This window comes from Eptesicus fuscus, chromosome 21 (genome assembly GCF_027574615.1).
Source record: "Eptesicus fuscus isolate TK198812 chromosome 21, DD_ASM_mEF_20220401, whole genome shotgun sequence".
Lineage (NCBI taxonomy): Eukaryota > Metazoa > Chordata > Mammalia > Chiroptera > Vespertilionidae > Eptesicus > Eptesicus fuscus.
The window spans coordinates 21,881,383-21,902,970 of NC_072493.1; the positions used below are offsets into that span (position 1 = coordinate 21,881,383).

Consider the following 21,588-nt stretch of genomic DNA (forward strand, 5'->3'; position numbering starts at 1 on the left):
GTGCTCATTCAAGGGGTTGGGGTAGGAAGCGAGCAGCACACAGGGGCCTGAGGCCTGAGGCCTGAGCGGGCCATGGTGGAGGGATGCAGATCGGGGATGCAGGCGGGGGACTGGGAGAGGATTGGGGATGGCTGACATCCCACAGGCGAGGGGATCAATGAGGGGCAGGAAGGGAAGTGTCTGCCCTGGGACGGGAGGGAGGCTCGTGGGGCCAGTGCCTAGGAGGTTGCCATACGGGTCTTTCAGGAGGGACCGCTTGTCAGATGCGTGGAGGCACTGGCCTTGGAGGGTGGGCAGGTCTGGCTGCTTGGAGCTCAGAGCCCTCCTGGGGCCTGGAGGCAGGATGGTTGGTATGCGGGGAAGTGTGCCTGGCTTAGGTTTGAATTCCTCTCTGCCACCCTACAGCTGTGTGGCTTTCAGAGCCCCTCATTCTCCGTAAGCCCCAGTTTCTTCATCTGCTGGATGCGGGCAGCAACAGCAGCACCTGCCTTAAGGCTCTGCTCACTACCCCGGGGCTGTCGTTGAGTAATGGTGGTATATCATCTCCGTCCCTGCCTTGGCTGCTCTGAAGTGCATTTTTCTTTCTGACCTTTCAGATCGCCAGTGTCCTGACCTCACAGAGTCCCTCTGTCCTCCTCACTTTGGTAAGTGTCCAGGGTCTGGGCAGTGTTGGGGCTCAGGAAGGGGTTTTAGGGAGCCACCTGCCCCTGCAGAGGTCGAGGGTTGAGAAACCGAGAGGAATGGCCCACGGTGATAAGTAGCGACACCTTCTCAGTCAGAACAGCAAGACATGTCCAGGACCACGTCCTCGATTCTCCGGTCTCCCTGGGATGTGCTGGGATGTGAGGCCACTGTGGACAACACACCATCCCCACCCCCTGGGTTAAACCCAGCTAGAGGATGTGTTTGTGTTAGGCGGAACTCCTGGGATTTGTGGATGTAGAATATCAATTTGCTTCCATCCTAGGTCTCCTCTGTTGTTAAAAGGATTTGAAAAACACACCCCTGGTATCTGCTTGTGAGGGCGCTGGGCTGTGGGCCATCAGATTTTGAGCGCAGGCACTGAATGACCCATGGCCTGCCAGGGCCAGGCTGCCGGTGACCCCTGGTGCCTTGCAGCCTGTGGGGCGCTCGGGCTGTGAGAGGGCGCAGAGAAGACGGCTGCTTTCTCGTACTTCTTTGACCTTGCGGGGCTGCAGGCACGAAAAGTGTATAACGCTTCTTTCCTCCCAGAGTGACCCTTCTCTCCTTTGTTTATTGATTTTTACAGAAGTAGTTTTTCTTGGTTACTTTTGGTAGCGCTTCCTGGGGTCTCTTTTTCCCGCTCTGCTGTCCTGATGGCTGGGAAGGAAGGTTGTGCTAGATGACTGTGGTCGGATGGTCCAGTGTGTTTTATTGGAGGGATCCATTAGACCCTGACCTGCAGTTTCTGGGGAGGAAATGGCAGTTTGAAATGCCTTGCCTCTCCAGGGATGGCACGTTTCTCTAAATCTTTTGTCTTTGCTCCTGTCCAAGTTCCACTTGGAGTGTCCTCGCAGCAAGGGGAAGGGGAGGACTGTACCAGCACCTCTGGAAGGGCTGCCTTCGACAGTGCTCTTAGCACAGCCAGTGGGGAGCATGCGTGTGCGCGTGCGCATGAGATGGGGTTAGCGTGGGAGAGCAGGTTGGGGTAGAGGGTGGTCTCGGTCCCTGCTCCTCTCGCCCACCCCCCTCAGCTGAGCAGCCTGAACTGGAGTCTGCAAAGAGCGCTGAAGAGGAGGCCTGTTTTCTCTGCTTTTCAAGATGCTGCAGGAGGCGGGCCTGCCTTGGGTTGGGGTCCGGTTTGGCGTTAACCTGAAATGCAGGGAGGCATGGCTTCACCAGGCCGGGGTGGGAGCTCCAGGTTCTTCCCCGGTCTGAGCCTGGTTCTGAGCCCGGCTGGAGGAGGCAGGCTCTCCAGTGCAGGCTGTGGGGTGCCGCGCAGCCCTGTGTGACGCATCTGTGTCTCCCTCTCTCCCCAGCGCGGTGTCAACACGGACAGCGGCAGTGTCTGCAGGGAGGCCTCCTTCGAGGGCATCAGCAAGTGAGTCCTGGGGCCCCGGGAACTGCTTCGTCCATCCTCCACAGCTCACATCTTCGCCAGCAGGCCTTTACCAGTCTACAAACGACACGAAACACACAAGCAGGAGGATGCCGAAGGGGGTCAGACTGGGCACTTTGAGGAAATGCTTAGAAAATCGCTTGCCTAAATTCACTTCAGCGTTTACTTTAAGGAGCAGATGCCCCTTCTCTGTTGAGCTCTGTAGTGAAGGGCAGGCCTGCTGAGAGCCTGGAGAGCCCTGGCCGCAGTGTACGCACAGGCAGGCCCCCACTTGTGCACCTGCTTTCCCTCCGGGATCTGCTCTGAGCTCGTGGTCTTTGTTCTTATCCGCCCTCTTTCCTTACTGCTGGCCTCTAACTTCTCCCAGCGCTGCTGGCAACAACTCCCCCATGTCTCCTGCTGCCTAGCCCTAGGTCAGGACCCCCTTACCTGCCCTCACGCCTCAGTCGAGCTCCAGGCCTAGCCCCCAAACCCTATTTCTCCTTCTAGGTCTCTCCAGGCAGGCGGGCAGATTTTAGGCACCCAGTGCAGCACCTCACCCTCCTTACCACTCGCACGCTGTGAACACGGAGGGTGCTGGGTCCCTGGGCTGGGGTTGGCTGGCCCTGGGGGGGGGTCTGTGGGGTCTGTGTTGCTAGCCCAAGGCTACAGCAGACAAGCCCTTGGGGGGTGCACCTGCTCCTCCAGGCTGCTGGGCTGGACAGCTCCCAGTCGGCTCCTGTACCTTGATCACAGCCCCTCCCCCACCACACTGCACTGCTGCGTCCTCTGTCGTCCTTTGGTGGACTGAGGCAGTGACAGAGGAAGTGCCTCATAATTATGTATGAGCCTGAGCCATGGGAATTTGTGTGTACGTGTGATGTAGGGGTGATTAGGAAGGATTATGAGCTCATAAATATGCAAGACTCCCCCTCTCCCCCCACATGAGAGAGATGGGGCAGGGGGAGCAGGTGTCAGGTTTGCTTCTTTTCATCGCTCAAATCTCTGCATCCTCTTGGGAGTTTTCCCAGAGCAGCCATATCTCCCACGCTGGCAGCAATTAGCTCAGCTCGTTGAAATGCTGGCCATGGAGATGCTGTCTTTCCTAGGCCCTTGGAGGGTGCGTGTGTCGCGGGGGCATAACCCGCTGCCGCCTGTCCTAAGTCAGGCCTCCTCTGGTCACTCCAGCACTGCCAGGTGCCGGTGCTCAGTCCTGCTCACCTGCCTCCACCTACACCAGGGCATGGCTCTGTGGTCCCCTGGGCCGGCCCCCCCAGCCTCTGCTTCATTCTCTGCTTTGCGGGGAGGGCCCTGAGCTAGGCGGAGGGAGCCCTGATGGCCCCTTGCTGGCCAGCTCTGTGACCTTAGCAGAACTGCCCTCTGAGCCTTGGCTCCCCAGTGTGTGGCATGCTTGGACCTGTCGCGATAAAATGAGATCCACTCATCTGGAGCCTAGCGTGGAGCTGGTGTTCGGTAAATGGTCACTCGTGAGCAAACCCCAGCAAGTCCCGCTGCCCCTCTGAGCCTCGTCTCAGTCTCTCTGTGCAGTGGGCCAGGTAGGCTTGAGGATGGCTGATTACAAGACTCCGGGTGTCGGTGAGCTGTGGGGCTTCGGGCTACTGGTATGTGTCTTTGCTTGTCCTCCAGAGGTTTCTGCTGCAGATCATGCCTGCTCAGCAGCCCCAGAACAGGTCTGGTGGGTGGTGTGGCAGGCCTGGTTCTTGGGGAGCTCAGGATGTAGCCCCTGAGAGCGGAGCACTGCTGGCTGCTCCCTAAGGTTTCCTGGAGAGAGGTGGGTTGGGGTGGAGGCTCACGGCCATCATCGCTGTCATCCTAACCCCCCTGGGAGTCGTCCCGCTGTGAACCCAACCTCTCCCTCCATGGGCAGACCCCAGCCTGTGTTTCCTGTTCCTCCCTGAGTCTCTGCAGCCCCTGCCAAGAGCCCAGAGGATCCTGTGCTTGGTCAGCCCCACCGACACGGTCAGCATTTGGGAGGCTTTTTAGAGAACCAGGGGCTGCTCTAACTTTGCACATTCTCCCCCAGGAACTGGGCTGGTCCCTCTCCAACCCGTGATCCTGTCCAGAGGGGGGCTGACAATGAGGTGCTCCCCAGGCCCCCACTGCTGAGCCAGGGATTCCTTCCCGTACCCATGAGGGGGCTCAGTGTCCTGGCCTGGCTGATGTACTGCATGGGAGAGCCTCCCTGTGTCTCTGCTTTGGGGCCCTTTGGCCTCCTGTCCCCTGGGGGCTTGTCCCCTGTGCCTGCCTCTGGGCCTCCCATCGCACGGTGCAGTGTAGTTCCACCCCACTGCACCTCCATGGGCACTGACCCCGGCCCAGCCTCCGCATCCAGCCGCCCACGGTGCTTTCCCTGCGGTCCCATATCTTTTCCTGGGACCTGGGACAGCCCCGCCCCCTGCCTTCCACCCACACAGGCTGTCGGCATCTCGACTCTGCCACCTCCTGGCCTCAGTGCCGGCCTGGGGAGGCCCTTGTCCTTGAGGGCCCCTGCAGCTCAGCGGAGCTCAGCTGTCTGCCCTCAGCAGCTCCAGCTGTTGGTGGGGATAATTACAGCCTGATTCCTAAGCAGGAGGACTCCTGCTGTTCTCCTACTTTCTATCAACTGCTTCTATCACCGGGTGCTTCTCGCTGCCCTAATGAAGTGCCTTCTTCCTGGAATTGTGGGGTTTGGCCCTTGTGAACGTCCCTGCAGCACATCCCATCTTGGATCCTGATTGACCTGCTTTAGCAGAAGTTCAGGTTTGCCCTCTCAGTTTGTGCTGATGGCCGTCCCAGGCTGCCTTCATCCTTTGGCCTGGGGAGAGGGGGGGACTTGGCAGAACAGTGGTCTCACCGTCCACTTATGCCCAGTCCTCTGCGTCCCACTCCAGCTGGGTGAGCAGCCCGTGACCCCTCCAAGGGTGGCTTCTCGGGGTTGGCCGCTCGAGCCTGCCACACTTGGGCTCAGTGTTGGTAGGGCTGTGGGTTTGGTCCTGGGAGGCCTCAGAGCTCCCTCCCGTTCCGAGATCAGGGCCAGGCCTGCTGCCTGCAGCAGGGAGTGTGCCAGGTGGGGTTGGTACAGGACCAGGAGCGAGGGGAACAGGGAGCCAGAGATGGGGTAGGGATGGTGGACATGCACTGGGGTCTCCCCATGGCCTGGGTTCCCTAGACTCAAGGGGTGTGGCTTTGCCCTCCCTGGGGAGCCAGGGTGAAGGGAGAGGTGGGGGTGGTCTGCAGGCCTCTGGCAGAGTTTGGGCTCTGGCCCAGGCCCTAGCTCCCATGTATGGCTGGATTGGAGCAGGGACAATGCCCGCAGGAGATGTGGAAGGAGCAGGCTCCTCTGTGGGCTGTGGCCAGAGGATGGGGTCAGGCTCATGGTCAGGTCCTGGTAAGGGCATGGCGGGGCTGGGCAGGGGCTGGGTGAGGCGCAGCTGAGGTGGAGGGTCAGCTCTGCAGTCAGGAGGACATGAGGCTTCTTCCTTTGGGCTTGGGCCACCACAGCTGCCTGAAGGCTTGGCCCTGCAGCCTGGGGGCAAAGTCAGACTTGCGGGTCTGTGTCAGCGCTGAGGAAGTGGACTTTCGAGCGGATTGTTCTGAGAGAGATGCCGACGGCGAAGGGAAAGAGGAGGTCTGTGGGGGCCGAGGTGGCCTTAGCCAAGGGTCACTCGTACATCAAGTTCATATAGCTTAATGGGGAACCTTCCTGACATGAGAGCTCCCCTGAAACCAGGCAGAGGGTGTGCCCAGGAGCCAGGGGTGGGGTGGGGTGTGAGGTACAGGGCACTCTGTTTTATACTGTTGCCCAACAGGAATATGATTGATACTTGACATCAGTTGCTTAGTTAGGATCTATTTATTTCTTATCTTTTGGCATTTACTTAAATTGCCTTGCATATTTGAAGACCATCAGTTACAAATTAATTCCATTTAAATAAGCAGTTAATATGAAATTGCTGGACTTGGGGGTTATTATTTCAGGAATATTAATATTTAAAGATGTGAATTTTAAAAACCACAAAGTAAAGGGACATTATTAAAACTTGACAGTTACAGCAAAACACTCGTCTGTGGCGTGGGGACCTTGGCTTTCTGGTTACTGTTAACTTGTGTATCAAGTTAGTATTTGGGATTGGGCTTCTAATTGCGGCCCTTGGAATCTCCCTGGGAGAGAGATCCTGCAGGGACAAGAGCCTGCCTCAGTCCCAAGGCGGGGGGTGGGGTGGGGGTGGGGGCTCTTCCAGGGCCGGCTTTCCAGGCAGGCCCCGCTGTCCTTGGGTTACAAACGGCAGGGAGGAGGCCAGCGGCTGGGGCAGGGGTGTTTGGGCCCACCCTACTCACCTTCGTCACCCAGCCCACAGGTGGAGCCCACCAGGGAATTAGCCTATGCTGGGACACGCCCCCCCTCCCCGCCCCCAGCCTCACCCCTACCCGCTCAGGCACTGGTGGGTGTGTGTGTTTTTTTACACAATTACCTGCTCATCATAGAAAATGCTAACTAGCACAGTGGCAAAAGCAAGGAATATCTGGATTTCACTTAAAGCCTGTCAGCATTGTGGCGAATGTTTTTTGGACTCTTGTGTGTGTGTCTGAGTGTGTTTCTCTGTCTGGGTATTTTGCTTCGGAGTGTGCGTTTGTGCGAGTGTGTGTGTTTCTGTACGTGCATCTATTTGGGTATGGATCTTTGTGTGTTAGTCTAAGTGTGTGTCTGGGTGTGTGCGTCTGGGCGAGCATCCATGTCTCTTGAGTGTGTGTGCCTGAGTCTGTGTAGCATGTACTAGGATGTGTTTGTGTTTGTGAATACACACCTGTGTGCATTTGTGTGTCTCTGAGTGTGTGTCTGTTGTATACACATCTGTGTGTGTCTGTGTGGCCTCTTCTCTAGGTGTATACTGCCTTTGTGTGAGTTCATCTTGCCCGTCATGTTATCTGTGTTTGTTTATGTGCTGGGTCACTTTGCTGCTTGGGGGTATGTGTGGATGTGTGTATACGCACGTACATGTTGTGCAGTGAAGTTTTACTGGTGCGTTTGGCTGTTGAGGAGATAGGCCGTCGCTTTTCCTAATGTCAAAGTGACATTTGGCGAAATGGGAGGCAGAGTCTGTGTTGTCGTCTTGATTTATGTCATCTGCTGCTCTCTCTGTTCTTCACGCTGAAACATGTTGGCTGCCTGTGTTCTCTGATATTTCACAAGTAGGGCTTTGATTCTACAACATTTTGCTTGACTTTGAATTAAGTAGTCTTATATGCGTATTAGGAATCCAAAAGCTTTGGCCACTACCTGCCCATACCCCTTCTCTCTTCTCTCCCCTGTCCCTGAGCATCCTCCTCGGGCTCGGCCAGGAGTGGGTGTGCCAGCCTCACAACATGGCGGTCGATGGTTGTGTTTAAACACCAGTGATGAGGCTGTGGAGAGTCCCTGGTTGGTCACAGCCTGCATGCCCTGTGTGTGATGTCCTGACCCGAGATGTCACAGGGCTGAGGACGCAGGGGCTTGAGGCCTTGCCAGGCGCGCTCCTCTGAGGCCTGTCCTTTATTCTAGGCCAGGCCGTGCTCCCCCAGCTGTCTCCTGATGGCGTGAGCTGCGGATTGCACAGCGCAGTGTCAGGGATATGCCGGTCTGATCCTTCTCTCGCCTGAGGTCCCCTTTTCAATTATGTTCATCCCAGCAAAAAACAACTTTTGGCTTTCTAGATTTTTCTTTACTGTATATGTGCTCTTTATTTCATTAATGTCTTTTCTTTTTAATTTTCTTCTCATTTCTTTGGGTTTATTTGTTCTTTAGCTTCTTGAGGACATTCTTGTGATGGGAACTTAGATCATGGTTTTCAGTGTTCTTTTCCACTAAATACATTTAGAGCTATACATTTTCCTCTAAGCACTGTTTTAGTTGCATCTCACTGGTTATATTTTATGTTTTTATTTTCTAACTCCATTATTTCTTCTTTGAACAGTAGCTTAATTTCCAAACCATTTGGGATTTTATATTCTTTTTGTTACTGGTTTCTAGTTTAATTCTACTGTAATTGGTAAACATGTTCAGTATTTTAATACTTTGAAGTTTGTTAAAACTTCCAGCATATGATCATTAAGATAAATGTTTCTTGGGTACTTGAAGAGAGCATGTTGTTGGCTGTAGTGCTCTGTATATGTCAATTAAGTCAGGTTGATTAATTGTAATTATTCATATCTTCTGCATCTTTCTTGATTTCTCTGCTTGTTCTATCACCACAAGAGGTATGAGAGAATGTCAAACGGTGCTTTGTGGATTTATTTCTTTTCTCAGTCTGTCAATTTTATAAATGGACTTTATTGAAATAAAATTTACATATAAGATTCATTATGTACATAATTCATAAGTTTAAAAGAACAGCTTTATTAGGATACAATGTACATACATTACAATTGACCTGTTAAAGTATACAATTAAATGGCTTCTGTATATTTACAGTTTGTGCAGTTATCATCACAATCGATTTTAGAATATTTTCGTCATCCAAAAAGAAACCCTGTACCCACTAGGAAGTCATTTCCCATTCCCCTAGCAACCACTAATCTACTTTCTGTCTCCATGGATTTGCCTACTCTAGCATTTGATATAAATGGAATTGCACAATATGTGGCCTTCGTATCTGGCTTCTTTCATTTAGCATGTTTTCAAAGTTCATTCATGTTGTAGCATGAATCAGTTTTGCTCATTTTTATAGCTGAAAAAAATATTCTAGTCTATAGACATATACCATATTATGTTTGAATGTTTATCAGTTGATGAACACTTGGTTGCTCCTACCTTTTAGCTGTTAAGAATAATGCTGCTGTGGACATTGATATATAAGTTTTTGCGTGAACATATGCATTCAATTCCCTTGTATATATTCCTAGGAATGGAATTTCTGAGACTTACGGTAACTCTGTTATATTTGTTGAGGAATTGTCAAACTAACTTACATTCCTTCACCGACACTTGTTATTATCTATCTTTTTTATTGTAGCCATGTAAGTGGCTGTGCAGTAGTATCTCATTATGGTTTTTATTTGTGTTTTCCTGATAGCTAATAGTGAGCTTTTTTTCTTGTGCTTATTTACCATATGCATATCTCCTTTAGAGAAATGTCTATTTAGATCCTTTTCCCATTTTTAAATTGTGTTGTAATTTTATTATTGTACTAGAGGCCCGGATTTGTGCACCGGTGGGGTCCATTGGCCTGGCTTGTGCCCTCTCGCAATCTGGGACCCCTCGGGGGATGTCGGAGAGCCGGTTTCAGCCCGATCCCCTGTCTTTATGCCAGTGCCACCCTGTCTTTATTAACTTTTGCTCTAATCTTTATTATTTTGTTCCCTTGTCTTGCTTTGGGTTTAGTTTGTTCTTTTTTAGTGTCTTAAGATAGAAAGCTAGGTCATTGAGTTGAGATAACTTGCTTCCTTTTTAATGTAGGCATTTACAGCTATAAATTCCTCTCTAACCACTGTGTTAACTACTAACTATACACTTTGGTATGTTGTATTTTTTTTCATAGTATTTTTAGTTCCCTTTGTGATTTCTTCATTGACCTATTTATTGGTCCATATTTAGGAGTGTATAATTTGATTCTCACATACCTGTAAATTTTCCTTCTGTTATTGATTTCTAATTTCATTCCAGTGTGGGTGGAGGACAAACTTAGTATGAATCAATTCTTTTAATTTTGTTGGGAGTTATTTTATGGCCTAACATATGGCCTGTTCAGGAGAAGGTTCCATGAGCACTTGAGAAAATGGATTATGCTCTTGGTTAGTCTGTTAGGTCTAATTGGTTTATAATGTTGTTCAAGTCTTCTGTTTCCTTGTTGATCTTCTATCTAGGTGTTCTATTCATTACCGCAAAGTATTAAAGTCTCCAACTATTGTAAATTGTCCATTTTCCATTCAATTCTGTCAGGTTTTGATTCATCTATCTTGGAGAGATGTTGTTAGGTGCATATATGTTTATATTTATTATATCTACTTCATGAATTTTCCATTTTATCAATATAAAATGTTCTTTTATTGTGTTTAGTAAAACTGTTTGTCTTAGGCTTATTTTGTCTGATGTCTATTTTGGTTTCTGTTTGCATGATACAGATGCAACTTGACTTTAAAAAAATATATATTTTATTATTGATTTTTTACAGAGAGGAAGGGGAGAGGGATAGAGAGTTAGAAACATCAATGAGAGAGAAACATCGATCAGCTGCCTCCTGCACACCCCCTACTGGGGATGTGCCCACAACCAAGGTACATGCCCTTGACCAGAATCAAACCTGGGACCCTTCAGTCTGCAGGCTGATGCTCTATCCACTGAGCCAAACCAGTTAGGGCGCAACTTGACTTTATAATGGGGTTAAATTCTGGTAAACTAGTATAAGTTGAAAATACATCTAACACACTAACCTACTGAACAACATAGCTTAGCCTAGCCTAGTGGTCGGCAAACTCATTAATCAACAGAGCCAAAAATCAACAGCACAACGATTGAAATTTCTTTTGAGAGCCGAAAACTGACTTCTGTGCATGGGCCACGAAGTTTCAATCGCACAGATATTTTGTGGAAGAGCCACACTCAAGGGGCCAAAGAGCTGCATGTGGCTCGCAAGCCGCAGTTTGCTGACCACTGGCCTAGCCTATCTTATATGTGCTCAGACCCCTTACATTATCCTAAAGTTGGGCAGTTATCTTGAGTTTTATCTCAAAAGTAATTGCCTTTCTCCTTTTCTTCTCACCAGGAAGCAGTAGACACAGATGTGCGTTTTGTAGACATGTTGGGGTGCAAAACACAATATCCAAAAAGCAATGGCAATACAGTACACTGTCGAGTATCAATTGTTTACCCTTGTGATCATGTGGCTGACTAGGAGCTGTGGCTCACTACCTATGCCCAGCATCATGAGAGAGTATTGCACTGCATGTCAGTAGCCTGGGGAAAGATCAACATTCAGAATTTGAAATAGTTTCTACTGAATGCTTATTGCTTTCACGCTGTCATAAAGTTGAAAAATCATGTCAAACCATTGGGAAGTTGGGGACCATATGTATATCTTTTTCCATCCTTTCACGGATTTGTCTTTGAATCTAAAGCTTCTTTAGCTCTTTGCCGCATCTACGGTGAGGATGAAGATCATTCTCAGCAATCAGACTGTCGACATTTCAGAAAATGTGGATATCACTCTGACGGGACACACAGTTATTGTAAAGGGCCCCGAGGCACCCTTCAGAGGGACTTCTATCACATCAGTGTAGAACTCAGCCTCTTTGGAATGAAAAAGAAGAGGCTCTGGGTTGGCAAATGGTGAAGTAGAATGGCTACCGTGCACTATCTGCAGTCATGTACAGAACATCATCAATGGTGTTGTACTGGGTTTCTGTTACAAGATGAGGTCTGTGTGCATCCACTTCCCCATTGTTATTCCGGAGATTGGTTCTTTTGTTGAAATCAGAAATTTCTTGGGCAAAAAATACATCTACAGGGTTTGGATAAGGTTAAGTGTTTCTTGTTCAGTATCTTAAGCCCAGAAAGATGAGTTAATTCTTGAAGGAAATGACATTGAACTTGTATCAAATTCAGCTGCTTTGATTCAGCAAGCCAGAACAGTTGAAAAAAGGATATCAGAAAATTTTGGGATGGTATCTATGTTTCTGAAAAAGGAACAGTTCAGCAGGCTGATGAATATAGAGATCTGAGTTGTCTAGCCTATAGAAATAGCAAGGTGATGGTTCCTCAGACTTATTTGTGATATTTTAAACATGCAGTAAGAAGCCATGTATTGGGGAAATAATAAAATGTGTCTCTTTAGAGCATGTAGTTGGTTCATATTTATTTTTACCCATTCTGCCAATCCCTGCCTTTTAATTGGATAATATAATCCGTTTACATCTAAAGCAATTACTGGTAAGGAAGGGCTTTCTTCTGCTATTTTGTTATTTATTCCCATATGTCATATGTTGTTTTATTCCTCAGCTTCTCCACTGCTACTTTCTTTTGTATTTATTTGATTTTTTGGTAGTATATGGTTTTGGCTTTTTTCTCAACTCCTTTTCTGTATCTTTTAGTTATTTTCTCAGTTGTTACCCAGGGGATTACAGATGATTTCTTAAACTTATATGTAACAATCTAGTTTGCATTAATGTCAACTAAGTTTCAATAGTATATAAAAACTTTGCTCCTATATAGTTCCATTTCCCCTCTCCTTTCTGTTATTGTATACAGATCATATCTCTGTATATTTTGTGCTTATCAACACAGATTTACAATTATTGCTTTATGTAGTTGTCTTTTAAGTTGATAGGAGAAGAAAAGGTATAAAAACCAAAAAAATTAATTTATACTGTCTTTATACTTGTTCATGTAACTACCTTTACCAGTGTTCTTTTTTACTTCATGTTGATTTATATTACTCTCTATGATCCTTTCATTACATTTTGAAAGGTTTCCTTTGGTATTTCTTGTAGGATAGGTCTCCTAGCAATGACTTCTCTTGGTTTTGTTCATCTTGGTTTTGTTTTAATTTCTGCTTCATTTTTGAAACACAGTTTTACTGAACATAGAATCTTGGTTGACAGTTTTTTCCTTTCAGCACTTTGCATATGTCATCCCACTGCCTTCTGACCTCTATAGTTTCTGGTAAGAAAGCAGCCACCAATCTTTTTTTAAAAATATATTTTTATTGCTTTCAGAGAGGAAGGGAGAGTGAAAGAGAGAGAGAAACATTAGTGATGAGAGATAATCATTGATCAGCTGCCTCCTGCATGCCTCCTACTGGGGATTGAGCCCACAACCTGGGCATGTGCCCTGACCAGGAATTGAACCATGACCTTCTGGTTCATAGGTCAACACTCAACCACTGAGCCATGCCGGCTGGGCAGCAGCCACCAATCTTATTGAAGATTCCCTGTATGTGATGAATTGCTTTTCTCTTGCTACTTTTAAGATTCTCTCTTTGTCTTTTATCAGTTTGATTATGATGTGTCTAGGTGTGGATCTCTTTGAATTTATCCTATTTGGAGTTCATTTAGCTTTATGCATGTGTAGGTTAATGTTTTTCATTAAATTGGCAAAGTTTTGGGTCATTATATTTTTCAAATATTCTTCTGATCCTTTCTCCATTTCTTCTGAGACACCCATTGTGCATATGTTGCTAAACTGTCTGCCTAGCAAGGATGGAAGATGGCAGCTTGTCCCCCAATTGATTGCACTACATGTCTGCTGCAGGAATAAACAGCAGCCTTATATGGGCCAGCAAGTCATTAAATTATAAGTTTGGAGCCCCCTTTTGGTCATGTATTGAATGAGGTATTTCTTGCTGGGAGATGATAGACCATTGAACTAATGACCTTGATTTGTTTTTCCGCTGTAGGTTCAATGTCAACAACACCATTCTTCATCCGGAGATTGTGGAATGGTAAGTACAACCTGTTGACTGTTCATTGTGCTCAGCTCAGGAAGGCGAGAGACCCTGCCGTTCCTGCCTACTCCAACTCAGAGAGCCCATCAGACAAGCCAGTTCCCAGATCTTCTCTCAGAGTCTTCTGTCTTCTTTGTGGGTTTTTTGTTTGTTTGTTTGTCAGTTGGTTTGTTTTTTTTGAAAGACCATGAGTCATTTGAATGTCAATTAAATTTCACTTATCTTTTCCTTTATTTTCAGTCTTTTGAAGCTCCTACTAAAAATAAGCCAACTGTTGGTAGTTCAGTTAAAGTAGATAGTGAAAAGACTAAAAATAAATATCATACATACGACCAGAAAGGTAAACATGTTTTCCTCACGTCATGCACCTATCTTGAGTAGTTGGCACCCTATTATACCTGCTTTCTTCCCTTGGTGATGTTGGCACCCCCTACCTGCAGCATAACTGGTTTCTGGTAGGTCAAAGCAGGACAAGCTTCCTTAGGTTGGGCATTGCCTTTGTGGACTCTGGAAGTGGCCCCCCAACCCCAACCCTACCCCTAACCCTGTGCCATTAGTTTTCTTCCTAACCATCAAATTGCTCTTGGATAGCACCTAAATTTTTTTTAAAATATATTTTATTTATTTTTTTACAAAGGGGAAGGGAGAGGGATAGAGAGTCAGAAACACCGATGAGAGAGAAACATCGATCAGCTGCCTCCTGCACACCCCCTACTGGGGATGTGCCCACAACCAAGGTTCGTGCCCTTGACCGGAATCGAACCTGGGACCCTTCAGTCTGCAGGCCGACGCTCTATCCACTGAGCCAAACCGGTTAGGGCAAATGTTTTTATCTGCTATGTGACTGCACTTTCTCTGAATGTAGGCGAGAAGTAAGGCAGGGCCTTTGCCACATCATCACCTGACTGGGAGGTGGGTAGACCCCTCATGTCTGATCCTAAGGCCATATGGTCACCTTTCCTCGTCTGCCTGGGAGGGCTCGCTCACCTAGTCTTGGAGCTTGGGAACACTGTGACCTGAAGGATGAGTAGGAGTTGGTTGATGAGGTTGGGAAAGCATGGAGTGGGGGAGGAGATAACTTGTTCAGAGGCTGGAGATGAGAAAGGGAAATCGCCTTGTGTGTCCTGCGTAGAGCCTCACACTGGACAAGTGCCTTGGAGGGGGGTTGGAGAGTTGGGCAGGGGCTGGGTTGGCCATGGTGCCAACTTAGACTTCGTCTTGAGAGAAATGGGAACCAAGGGAAGGCTTTGACCTATTTAAGCAGAATGGGAGGGTCAGGTTTGCATTCTAAGACATCATTTTGGCTTCAGGCTGGAGACTCAGTCGTAGGGCAAGAGTGGGAACAGGTTGCCAGGTAAGAAGCTATTGCAGGTTCTAGGTGGCAGTGGAGGGTGGCGGGACAGAGTTGAGAGGTACAGCGCCAGTCAAGGGGAATGCTCCCGAGAGGAACCTACTGTGACAGTTGCGTGAGGGTGGGAAGTTGGAAGTGACTCCGGGTTTTTGTCCTGAACAGCTGGAGACAAAAGATGGTGGTGGCTAGGAGGGGCAGGTTCTGTGGCGTGTGTTGATTTGGAGTCAGGGCCCAGTGATTGGGCCAGAGGTGAAGATCTGAGGGCTGTTGGCAGGCATCACTACTGACCCTGGAGGAGCTGGAAGGCAGGCCCGCCAGCTCAGTGCTGTCTGCAGCCCTGGCCCAGTGCCTGTCATGGCCACACATTCGGAGGGTGGGGCCTGTGTTCTTCAAGTACACGGCCACCTCTCGTTTCCACGAAGTAACAAATGCCTGGCTCGTCTCTAGCCCCCAATTGACAGAAGAATAAATTCTAGATACTCGGGGATGGGCCGAGTCCACTCACGCTCCACATGTGGCGTACCCTCGTGGCTGCTTACGGTCGATGCTTTATAGATGATGGCTAAATGGCATGCGCCAGCATCTCCTAAGGGATAAGTCGTTAGTTCACCACTTTGGAACAAACACACTTTAAATCTAGTGACATTTCCAAGGCTCTGAAGTGGATTCTGCGTTCATCAGAATACTTCCAAACTTTATTAAAGCCAGCAGCAGAAAGGACTCATTTGGCATTTGATGGCAGTAGAGCTGTTTTAGAAATGTCACATTGTCCTCACTGCCTCAGGGGTGGGTTGTCATAGCGTGGGTGCTGGCCTCTGCAGGGACTGCAGGCACGCGCAGTGCGAGCCTGGCAGTCATGATCATTGCCCTCCTAGTCACTGAAGGAAGGAGTCGGGGTGGGATGGGGGCAGGTCCCTCGTTTGCAGGAGAGAGGGGCCTTTTCTGAACTTTAAATTATGACTTGTTGATGCATCTTTGGGCCCCTGCATCCTGAATGCTTTTAACATTGTCTGTCTCTAGGCCCCATAGAGAGAAGCTGTCTGGGGTAATGGATAAACCACCCACTCGGGCAAATACAACCTCTAACCACAGCCTACTCTGCTTGGAAAGTCACTTAATATTCAGAGCCTCAGCTTCCTCCTTTGTAAGATGGGGATGGAGGGGTCCCTAACTCCCAGTGTGGGTGTGTCTTAGAGCATCGGACTGCCCTCACTAAGTACCACCTCAGAGACAACAGAAATGCATTTCTCCCAGTTCTGGAGGCTGGAAGTCCAAGATCAAGGTGCGGACTGGTGTGGTGTCTGGTGAGGACCCACTTCCTGGTTCAGAGATGGCCGTCTTCTCTGTGTCCTCACATGGCAGAGGGGACAGGGAGCTCTCTGGGGCCTCTTTTGTAAAGGCAACATGAGGGCTCTGTTCTGATGACCTGATCATCTTCCAAGGGTCCCGCTTCCTATGGCGAGACATTGGAGATTAGATTTCAGCAGGAATTTTGGAGGGAGACAAACATTCAGTCTATAGCACTGAGCATCAGTTTCCTCCTACAAAGCAGAAGTGGTTTCCCTTGCTGGATGGCTGAAGCGTTCAATGAGAGCATAAGTGCTGTCACCTTTTGAGACTTCCTGTGTGCAAGGTATTGTGCTAAGCCCTTGACACCTTATTTGAAGAGGTATTTTGTTTATGTTATAAGGTAGGTTCTCTGGTCATCCCCATGCTCCGGGTGACAGGACAGCTGACTTGCCCAAGAAAAACCAGGAGCTGGGCCCAGGCTGATGACCCGGGGGTCTTGCGCTGCCCCTGGCAGCTCCGAGGAGCACCTGTAGGGCGGGGGCCTACCTGCGTGTCAGCCTTCCTCTCAGTTCACTCTTGGCCACTGGCCGGGCAGGGGTGTCAGAGCCCCCGGAATGGGTCTTGTGTCAGGCCCTGGATCTTGGGGGGTGGCAGGACAGGGGCTGTGCAGCTAGCACCATGCCTCCTGCCGCCGACATGCACCCCAGCTCCTGCTTAGCAACCGGGTTGGGCTTTGGGATTCCCCCCGGAGCCTGTCTGATTGGGAGGCAGCGGCAGCCTCTGCCCGTGCTCTCGAGCTTCCTCTCTCATTTTGTTTGGGTGCCATTCATTTCCTTTTGGTGACTGCTTTATTGTTTTCCATTCTCTCAAGCGGTGCCTTTTTGATTTCCTGTAAATTCCTCTATAATCATACTCTTCCCCCCAAACATGAGATCATAACTGATAATTTCTCTTCTTGTGCTGGGTATTGCAGTTTGAATGTGGAGGTCAAAAGTTGAAACTTAATAAGAGCAGGCATCTCACTTCCATAATGTAGGCTGTGTTTCTCTTTCCTTGTTCTGCAGATGATTAAGTTGATCTGTAGGTAGGCTGGGAAATGAAAGGAGATGCTTTTGCACTGTCTAATAGCACCGTGCCTGGAATTTGAGTCAAGTTCCCCGAGAAGCGCCACAGGAGAGCTGGCATGTTGGCAAGTTCCGTGCGCCTTCTTGGGTTTGAAGTGAGACTGTGACACTGAGTCATCGGCCGGTCTTAGAACTGGTAATCATACCGAGCAAAGGTGTCTTGCGTGTATTCATCAGGCAGTGGGGTAACAGATCTATTTCTACCCCGTTTCTGTGTTCCGGAGATGGTGAGGATCAGGGGCAGAGCACACCAGGATCCTACATCCCAAATTAGTAAAGGCACATAGGTGATGGCCTAGATTCTTGATACGTATGTGAAAACTATTTCAGTAAGGATACTTTTTGCTGTTTTTGTCTCCAAACATATAGGCATTCAACCCTAAGTGCATAAGAAACCCAAGTGGGAAGTGGGATTCTAAGCACAGTGAGAGCTTGAGATACGGAGTGCCAGCAGGCAGGAGCCGGGCTGTGGGAGCATCAGGGCCTGGTGCCGGGCGCCTCCCCTGCATGTGGCCCACGCCTGCCTGGCCCCAGTCTGGTCCCAGACACGCTGGGCTCACAGCTGCACTAAGCCATTACTACTTCATGGCTCTGGTTTCTCTGAGAAGACTTATTCATGGAGCCTCTTGAAGATACGTAATTCCAACCATTTCTTTCTTTGCTCTCCCTGCTGCTGTTCTGGAATTTTACCCTTTGCATCACTAGGGGTGGAAGGAATGGTCTCGGGGGTCCTATGGAATTGGATTCCCATCCACCTCTCCCACAGAACCATCCCCCATACATTCATCTGCAGGAGAGACAGAATTCCTGTCCTTCCAGGTGGGTTTTGTTGAACACTGTGGCCCTCTGATGCTTAGAGACTGATTTTGGAAATACTTCAGCCTGTCTTGCTACTGTTTTCCTCAGTGGAGCATTCAGACCTCAGTTAATTGGTGCCTTCATCCTGGGTTTCTTGTCCAGAGGCAGCTTTGTGACCTGTGAATATTTAAGCGGGGGGCAGGGGAGGAATTGCACAAATGAATCTCCGCCTAGTCCAGTTTTTGTCATTTCAGGCCTGAGCCTTGGCCCTGCCCCTCCCCCGCCCAAGGTGCTGCCTTGTGCTTGAGCAGCCCTGGGAGTGGTGATGCTCACTGGGATGGCCAGGAGCTGGGGACTCTGCAGGAGTGCCCGTCTCCCACCACATCAGGCACCTCCTCTTGCTGGGGGAAGAGCCCCTGCCTGCTGTCCAGACCTCTTAGGTGGCATCTGTGAGGTCTTGTCCCAGGGCCTTGGTCCTCGATGCTTCATGGAGGAGTGGCCTTCTCCTCTCTTAGGGATGGAAACCTTGCAGATCGCATTTCTAACCGTGACTTGTGCATCCTTTGGGGCTGAGAGTGACACTAAGCATCCCTCACCCCAGAGGCCACTGGGCCTGCAGGGCGGGACCACGGCGCAGTCCCCCTTTCCTTGCCTTTCGGTGCTCAGGAGTAATGGAAATACCCTCATCAGGTTCTGGGAGTGAATTTTTCCTCAGGATGGGGAGGAACTGCAGAATGCCGGAAAGCCCTGTTCGCTGCAGTAATCTTAGAAGTTTCTGGTGCTTGCCCTAACCGGTTTGGCTCAGTGGATAGGGCGTCGGCCTGTGGACTGGAAGGTCCCAGGTTCGATTCCGGTCAAGGGCATGTACCTTGGTTGCGGGCACATCCCCAGTAGGAGGTGTGCAGGAGGCAGCTGATGGATGTTTCTCTCTCATCGATGTTTCTAACTCTCTATCCCTCTCCCCTCCTCTCTGTAAAAAATCAATAAAGTATATATATATTTTTAAAAGTTGCTGGTGCTTGTGTCATGGAGATAACTGGGCCAGGCTGGTATGCCTGGCGCCGGGAGCGACATCAGGCCCAGAGTGCCCTGGGGGCAGGTGGGGAAGCCTGTGCAAGCAGACGGCTATTTTCAGGGCCTTTAAACCCTGGATGAAATGGGCCAGGCCAGTGCTCGGCCAGGCCAGTCTCTCTGGAGAACTGCTTTTGTGGGGTAATTTGCCCTGATTCAATTTGATTTTTTTTTTTAATATGACTAAAAAAATCAGTCCCCTAAAGAAAAAAAAAAAAAAGGAAAAAGAAAACCGGTCCTGAGAAAATCAGCTGGAGGCCTAGTTTGTCACCTTCCCCAAAGTGGAATTGGAGAAGCAGCAGGACTGTGGTCCTCGGTGGCTGACAGTGCCTGGATCTCTGCAGGGAAGAGAGCGTGGTTGGGACTCTGTCTCCTTTCTCCTCGGGCTGATTGTGAGCTTTCCCTGCTCGTCTCCGGAACCAGGTGCTCAGGCTGCGGGGAGAGGCCAGCGGAGGGTCTGTGAGGTGGGCTCCTGGGGGTCAAACCCTAGGGCTGGGGATGAGGCAGTGGTGGTGGGAGTCTGGGCTGAGAGCCCCTGTCCTGCTCAGGGCATGCCAGGGTGCGTGACTCCCACACTGACCTGGTGAACGCCCCCTGGGGAGGCCGCCCTTTCTTTTGAAGCGAGGCCATTACCTCTCCTTGCTGAAAGGAAGGTGTTTCCAGCTTTGGCGCAACGCCCAGATACTGTTTCTAACGCAGTGACTGTGTCTGCTCTGGGCTGCCTCCGGGGAGGAGACTCCAGTGAAGAAGAGATTACAATGTGATAGCTTACGGAGGATTCCTATAGACGGGCCTGGGGACAGAGAGCCGCGTAGCCTGGATGGGGGATGGAGGGAGCCCCCCTCCACCTTGAGAAAAGTGCCTTTCTTGTGGGAGCTGGAGGATGAAAGGTCACCGAAAAGGCACTGGCAAGTTCCAGGCAGAGGAGTCCGCTGCGGGGTCAGGGTGGGGCCCGGAGAGCTCAGGAGTCACCTGTAGTTTTAACTGCATCCTGAGGACATCTAGAGGGCACTGAAGGTTTTGAGCAAGGAAAAGCAAGGTCAGGTTTGCATTCTCTAAAGCTCTGCCTGTCGGGGAGCAGACAGCCTGGAGTCGTGGAGGCCAGCAGAGGCAGGAGTGGTTGTCCAGGCTGGAGGGAGTGGGGTCTGGATGGAGAGAAACCGAGGGTCTGAGAGAGGTGGTGGTGGTGGATTCACAGTCCGTGGTCATCAGCTGGGTGTGGGAGCAATGGACGGACCAGAGGGAGGTGTCTGGGAGGATGTGGGTTAAGTTTTACGCAGCAGGCAGGGGCTGGCAGAGCTGTGATTGAGATAGGGCACATGGATGGGTGGGCGTTTCTGTCACCGTGAGCTGGAGGTGCCCGGGGGACCTGTGCCAGAGGGGCTGTGGGAGCTGGGAGAGAGGAGGGGTGGGGGGGGGCAGGGAGGGGAGGGCTGTCAGGGACATGAGGAGGGGTGCCAGGGGAGGCACTTCCTCTGGAGTCACTGATGCCTCTGGGTTTGGCAGCTGGGGTGAGAGGGCAGCTGGCAGAGAGAAGAGGAGGGGAAGAGGAGGGGAGGAGATGAGGAAGAGGTTCCAGGTAAGCTAAAAGCTGCTCCCACTCCTCTCCCAAGGCAAGCACTGTTTCTGTTCCCTTTCCAGAAATGTGGCTGGGTAGTGGGGGGTAAAGCTTGGCGAGAGGAGGAGGAAGTAAGCGAGCGGTCATGGAGCTTTAAGTAATAGGGACCAGGTGGATGGAGGGGTTGAGGCTGGGATCTGAGCCCAGGTGTGTGTGGGAGGAGGGGCTGAGCCTGACCTGGAAGAGGACACCCTTCCCTTATAAGGGGGGAGGGAGGAGAGCATGAAGGGGCAGGGGAAGGTTTGGTTGTTTGAATAAGAGGTGAAAGTGTACCCAGCTGCTGGCTTCTGTGTTCTCCAAGTAGATGAGTTCGTTCATCGTCTGAGAAGGGGAGGGAGACACTGAGATGGGGAGGGGAGAGATCTTAGCAAGGCAGAGCAAGTTAGAGTAGTGTGTATATATACATATATATATGTGTGTGTGTGTGTGTGTGTGTACCGTATTTTCCGGTGTGTAAGACGACTTTTTAACCCAGGAAAATCTTATACACCTAGTCGTCTTATACGCCGGAAAATACGGTAGGCCTCCCGCAGGCCCCCTTGCAACTCGTGGCAGAATGGGGGCCAGTGTGTGTGTGTGTGTGTGTGTGTGTGTGTGTGTGTGTGTGTGTGTGTGTGTGTATACCGTATTTTCCGGCGTGTAAGACGACTTTTTAACCCAGGAAAATCTTATACACCTAGTCGTCTTATACGCCGGAAAATACGGTAGGCCTCCTGCAGGCCCCCTTGCAACTCGTGGCAGAATGGGGGCCAGGTGGAGGCTGTGGGGCTGGAGACAGAGCTGCTGTGCCATCCACTCCCAGGCAGGATTTCCCTGCAGCCCCTGTGGCCCTGGAGCAGCACTCACAGGGTCGGGCTCCGGTT

The 21,588-nt window shown here is 50.0% G+C and overlaps 1 protein-coding gene across 2 annotated transcripts in view; it reads left to right on the plus strand.

Annotated features, from left to right (window-relative positions):
- Positions 1-21,588, plus strand: part of PEPD (peptidase D) — a 121,798-nt gene that overhangs the window by 32,575 nt on the left and 67,635 nt on the right. For both annotated transcript variants that reach the window (XM_008139784.3, XM_054710814.1), the window contains exons 5-7: positions 597-644; positions 2,001-2,062; positions 13,426-13,470. In XM_008139784.3, the coding sequence (XP_008138006.2) occupies positions 597-644; positions 2,001-2,062; positions 13,426-13,470 (155 nt within the window). The remainder of the gene's footprint in view (positions 1-596; positions 645-2,000; positions 2,063-13,425; positions 13,471-21,588) is intronic.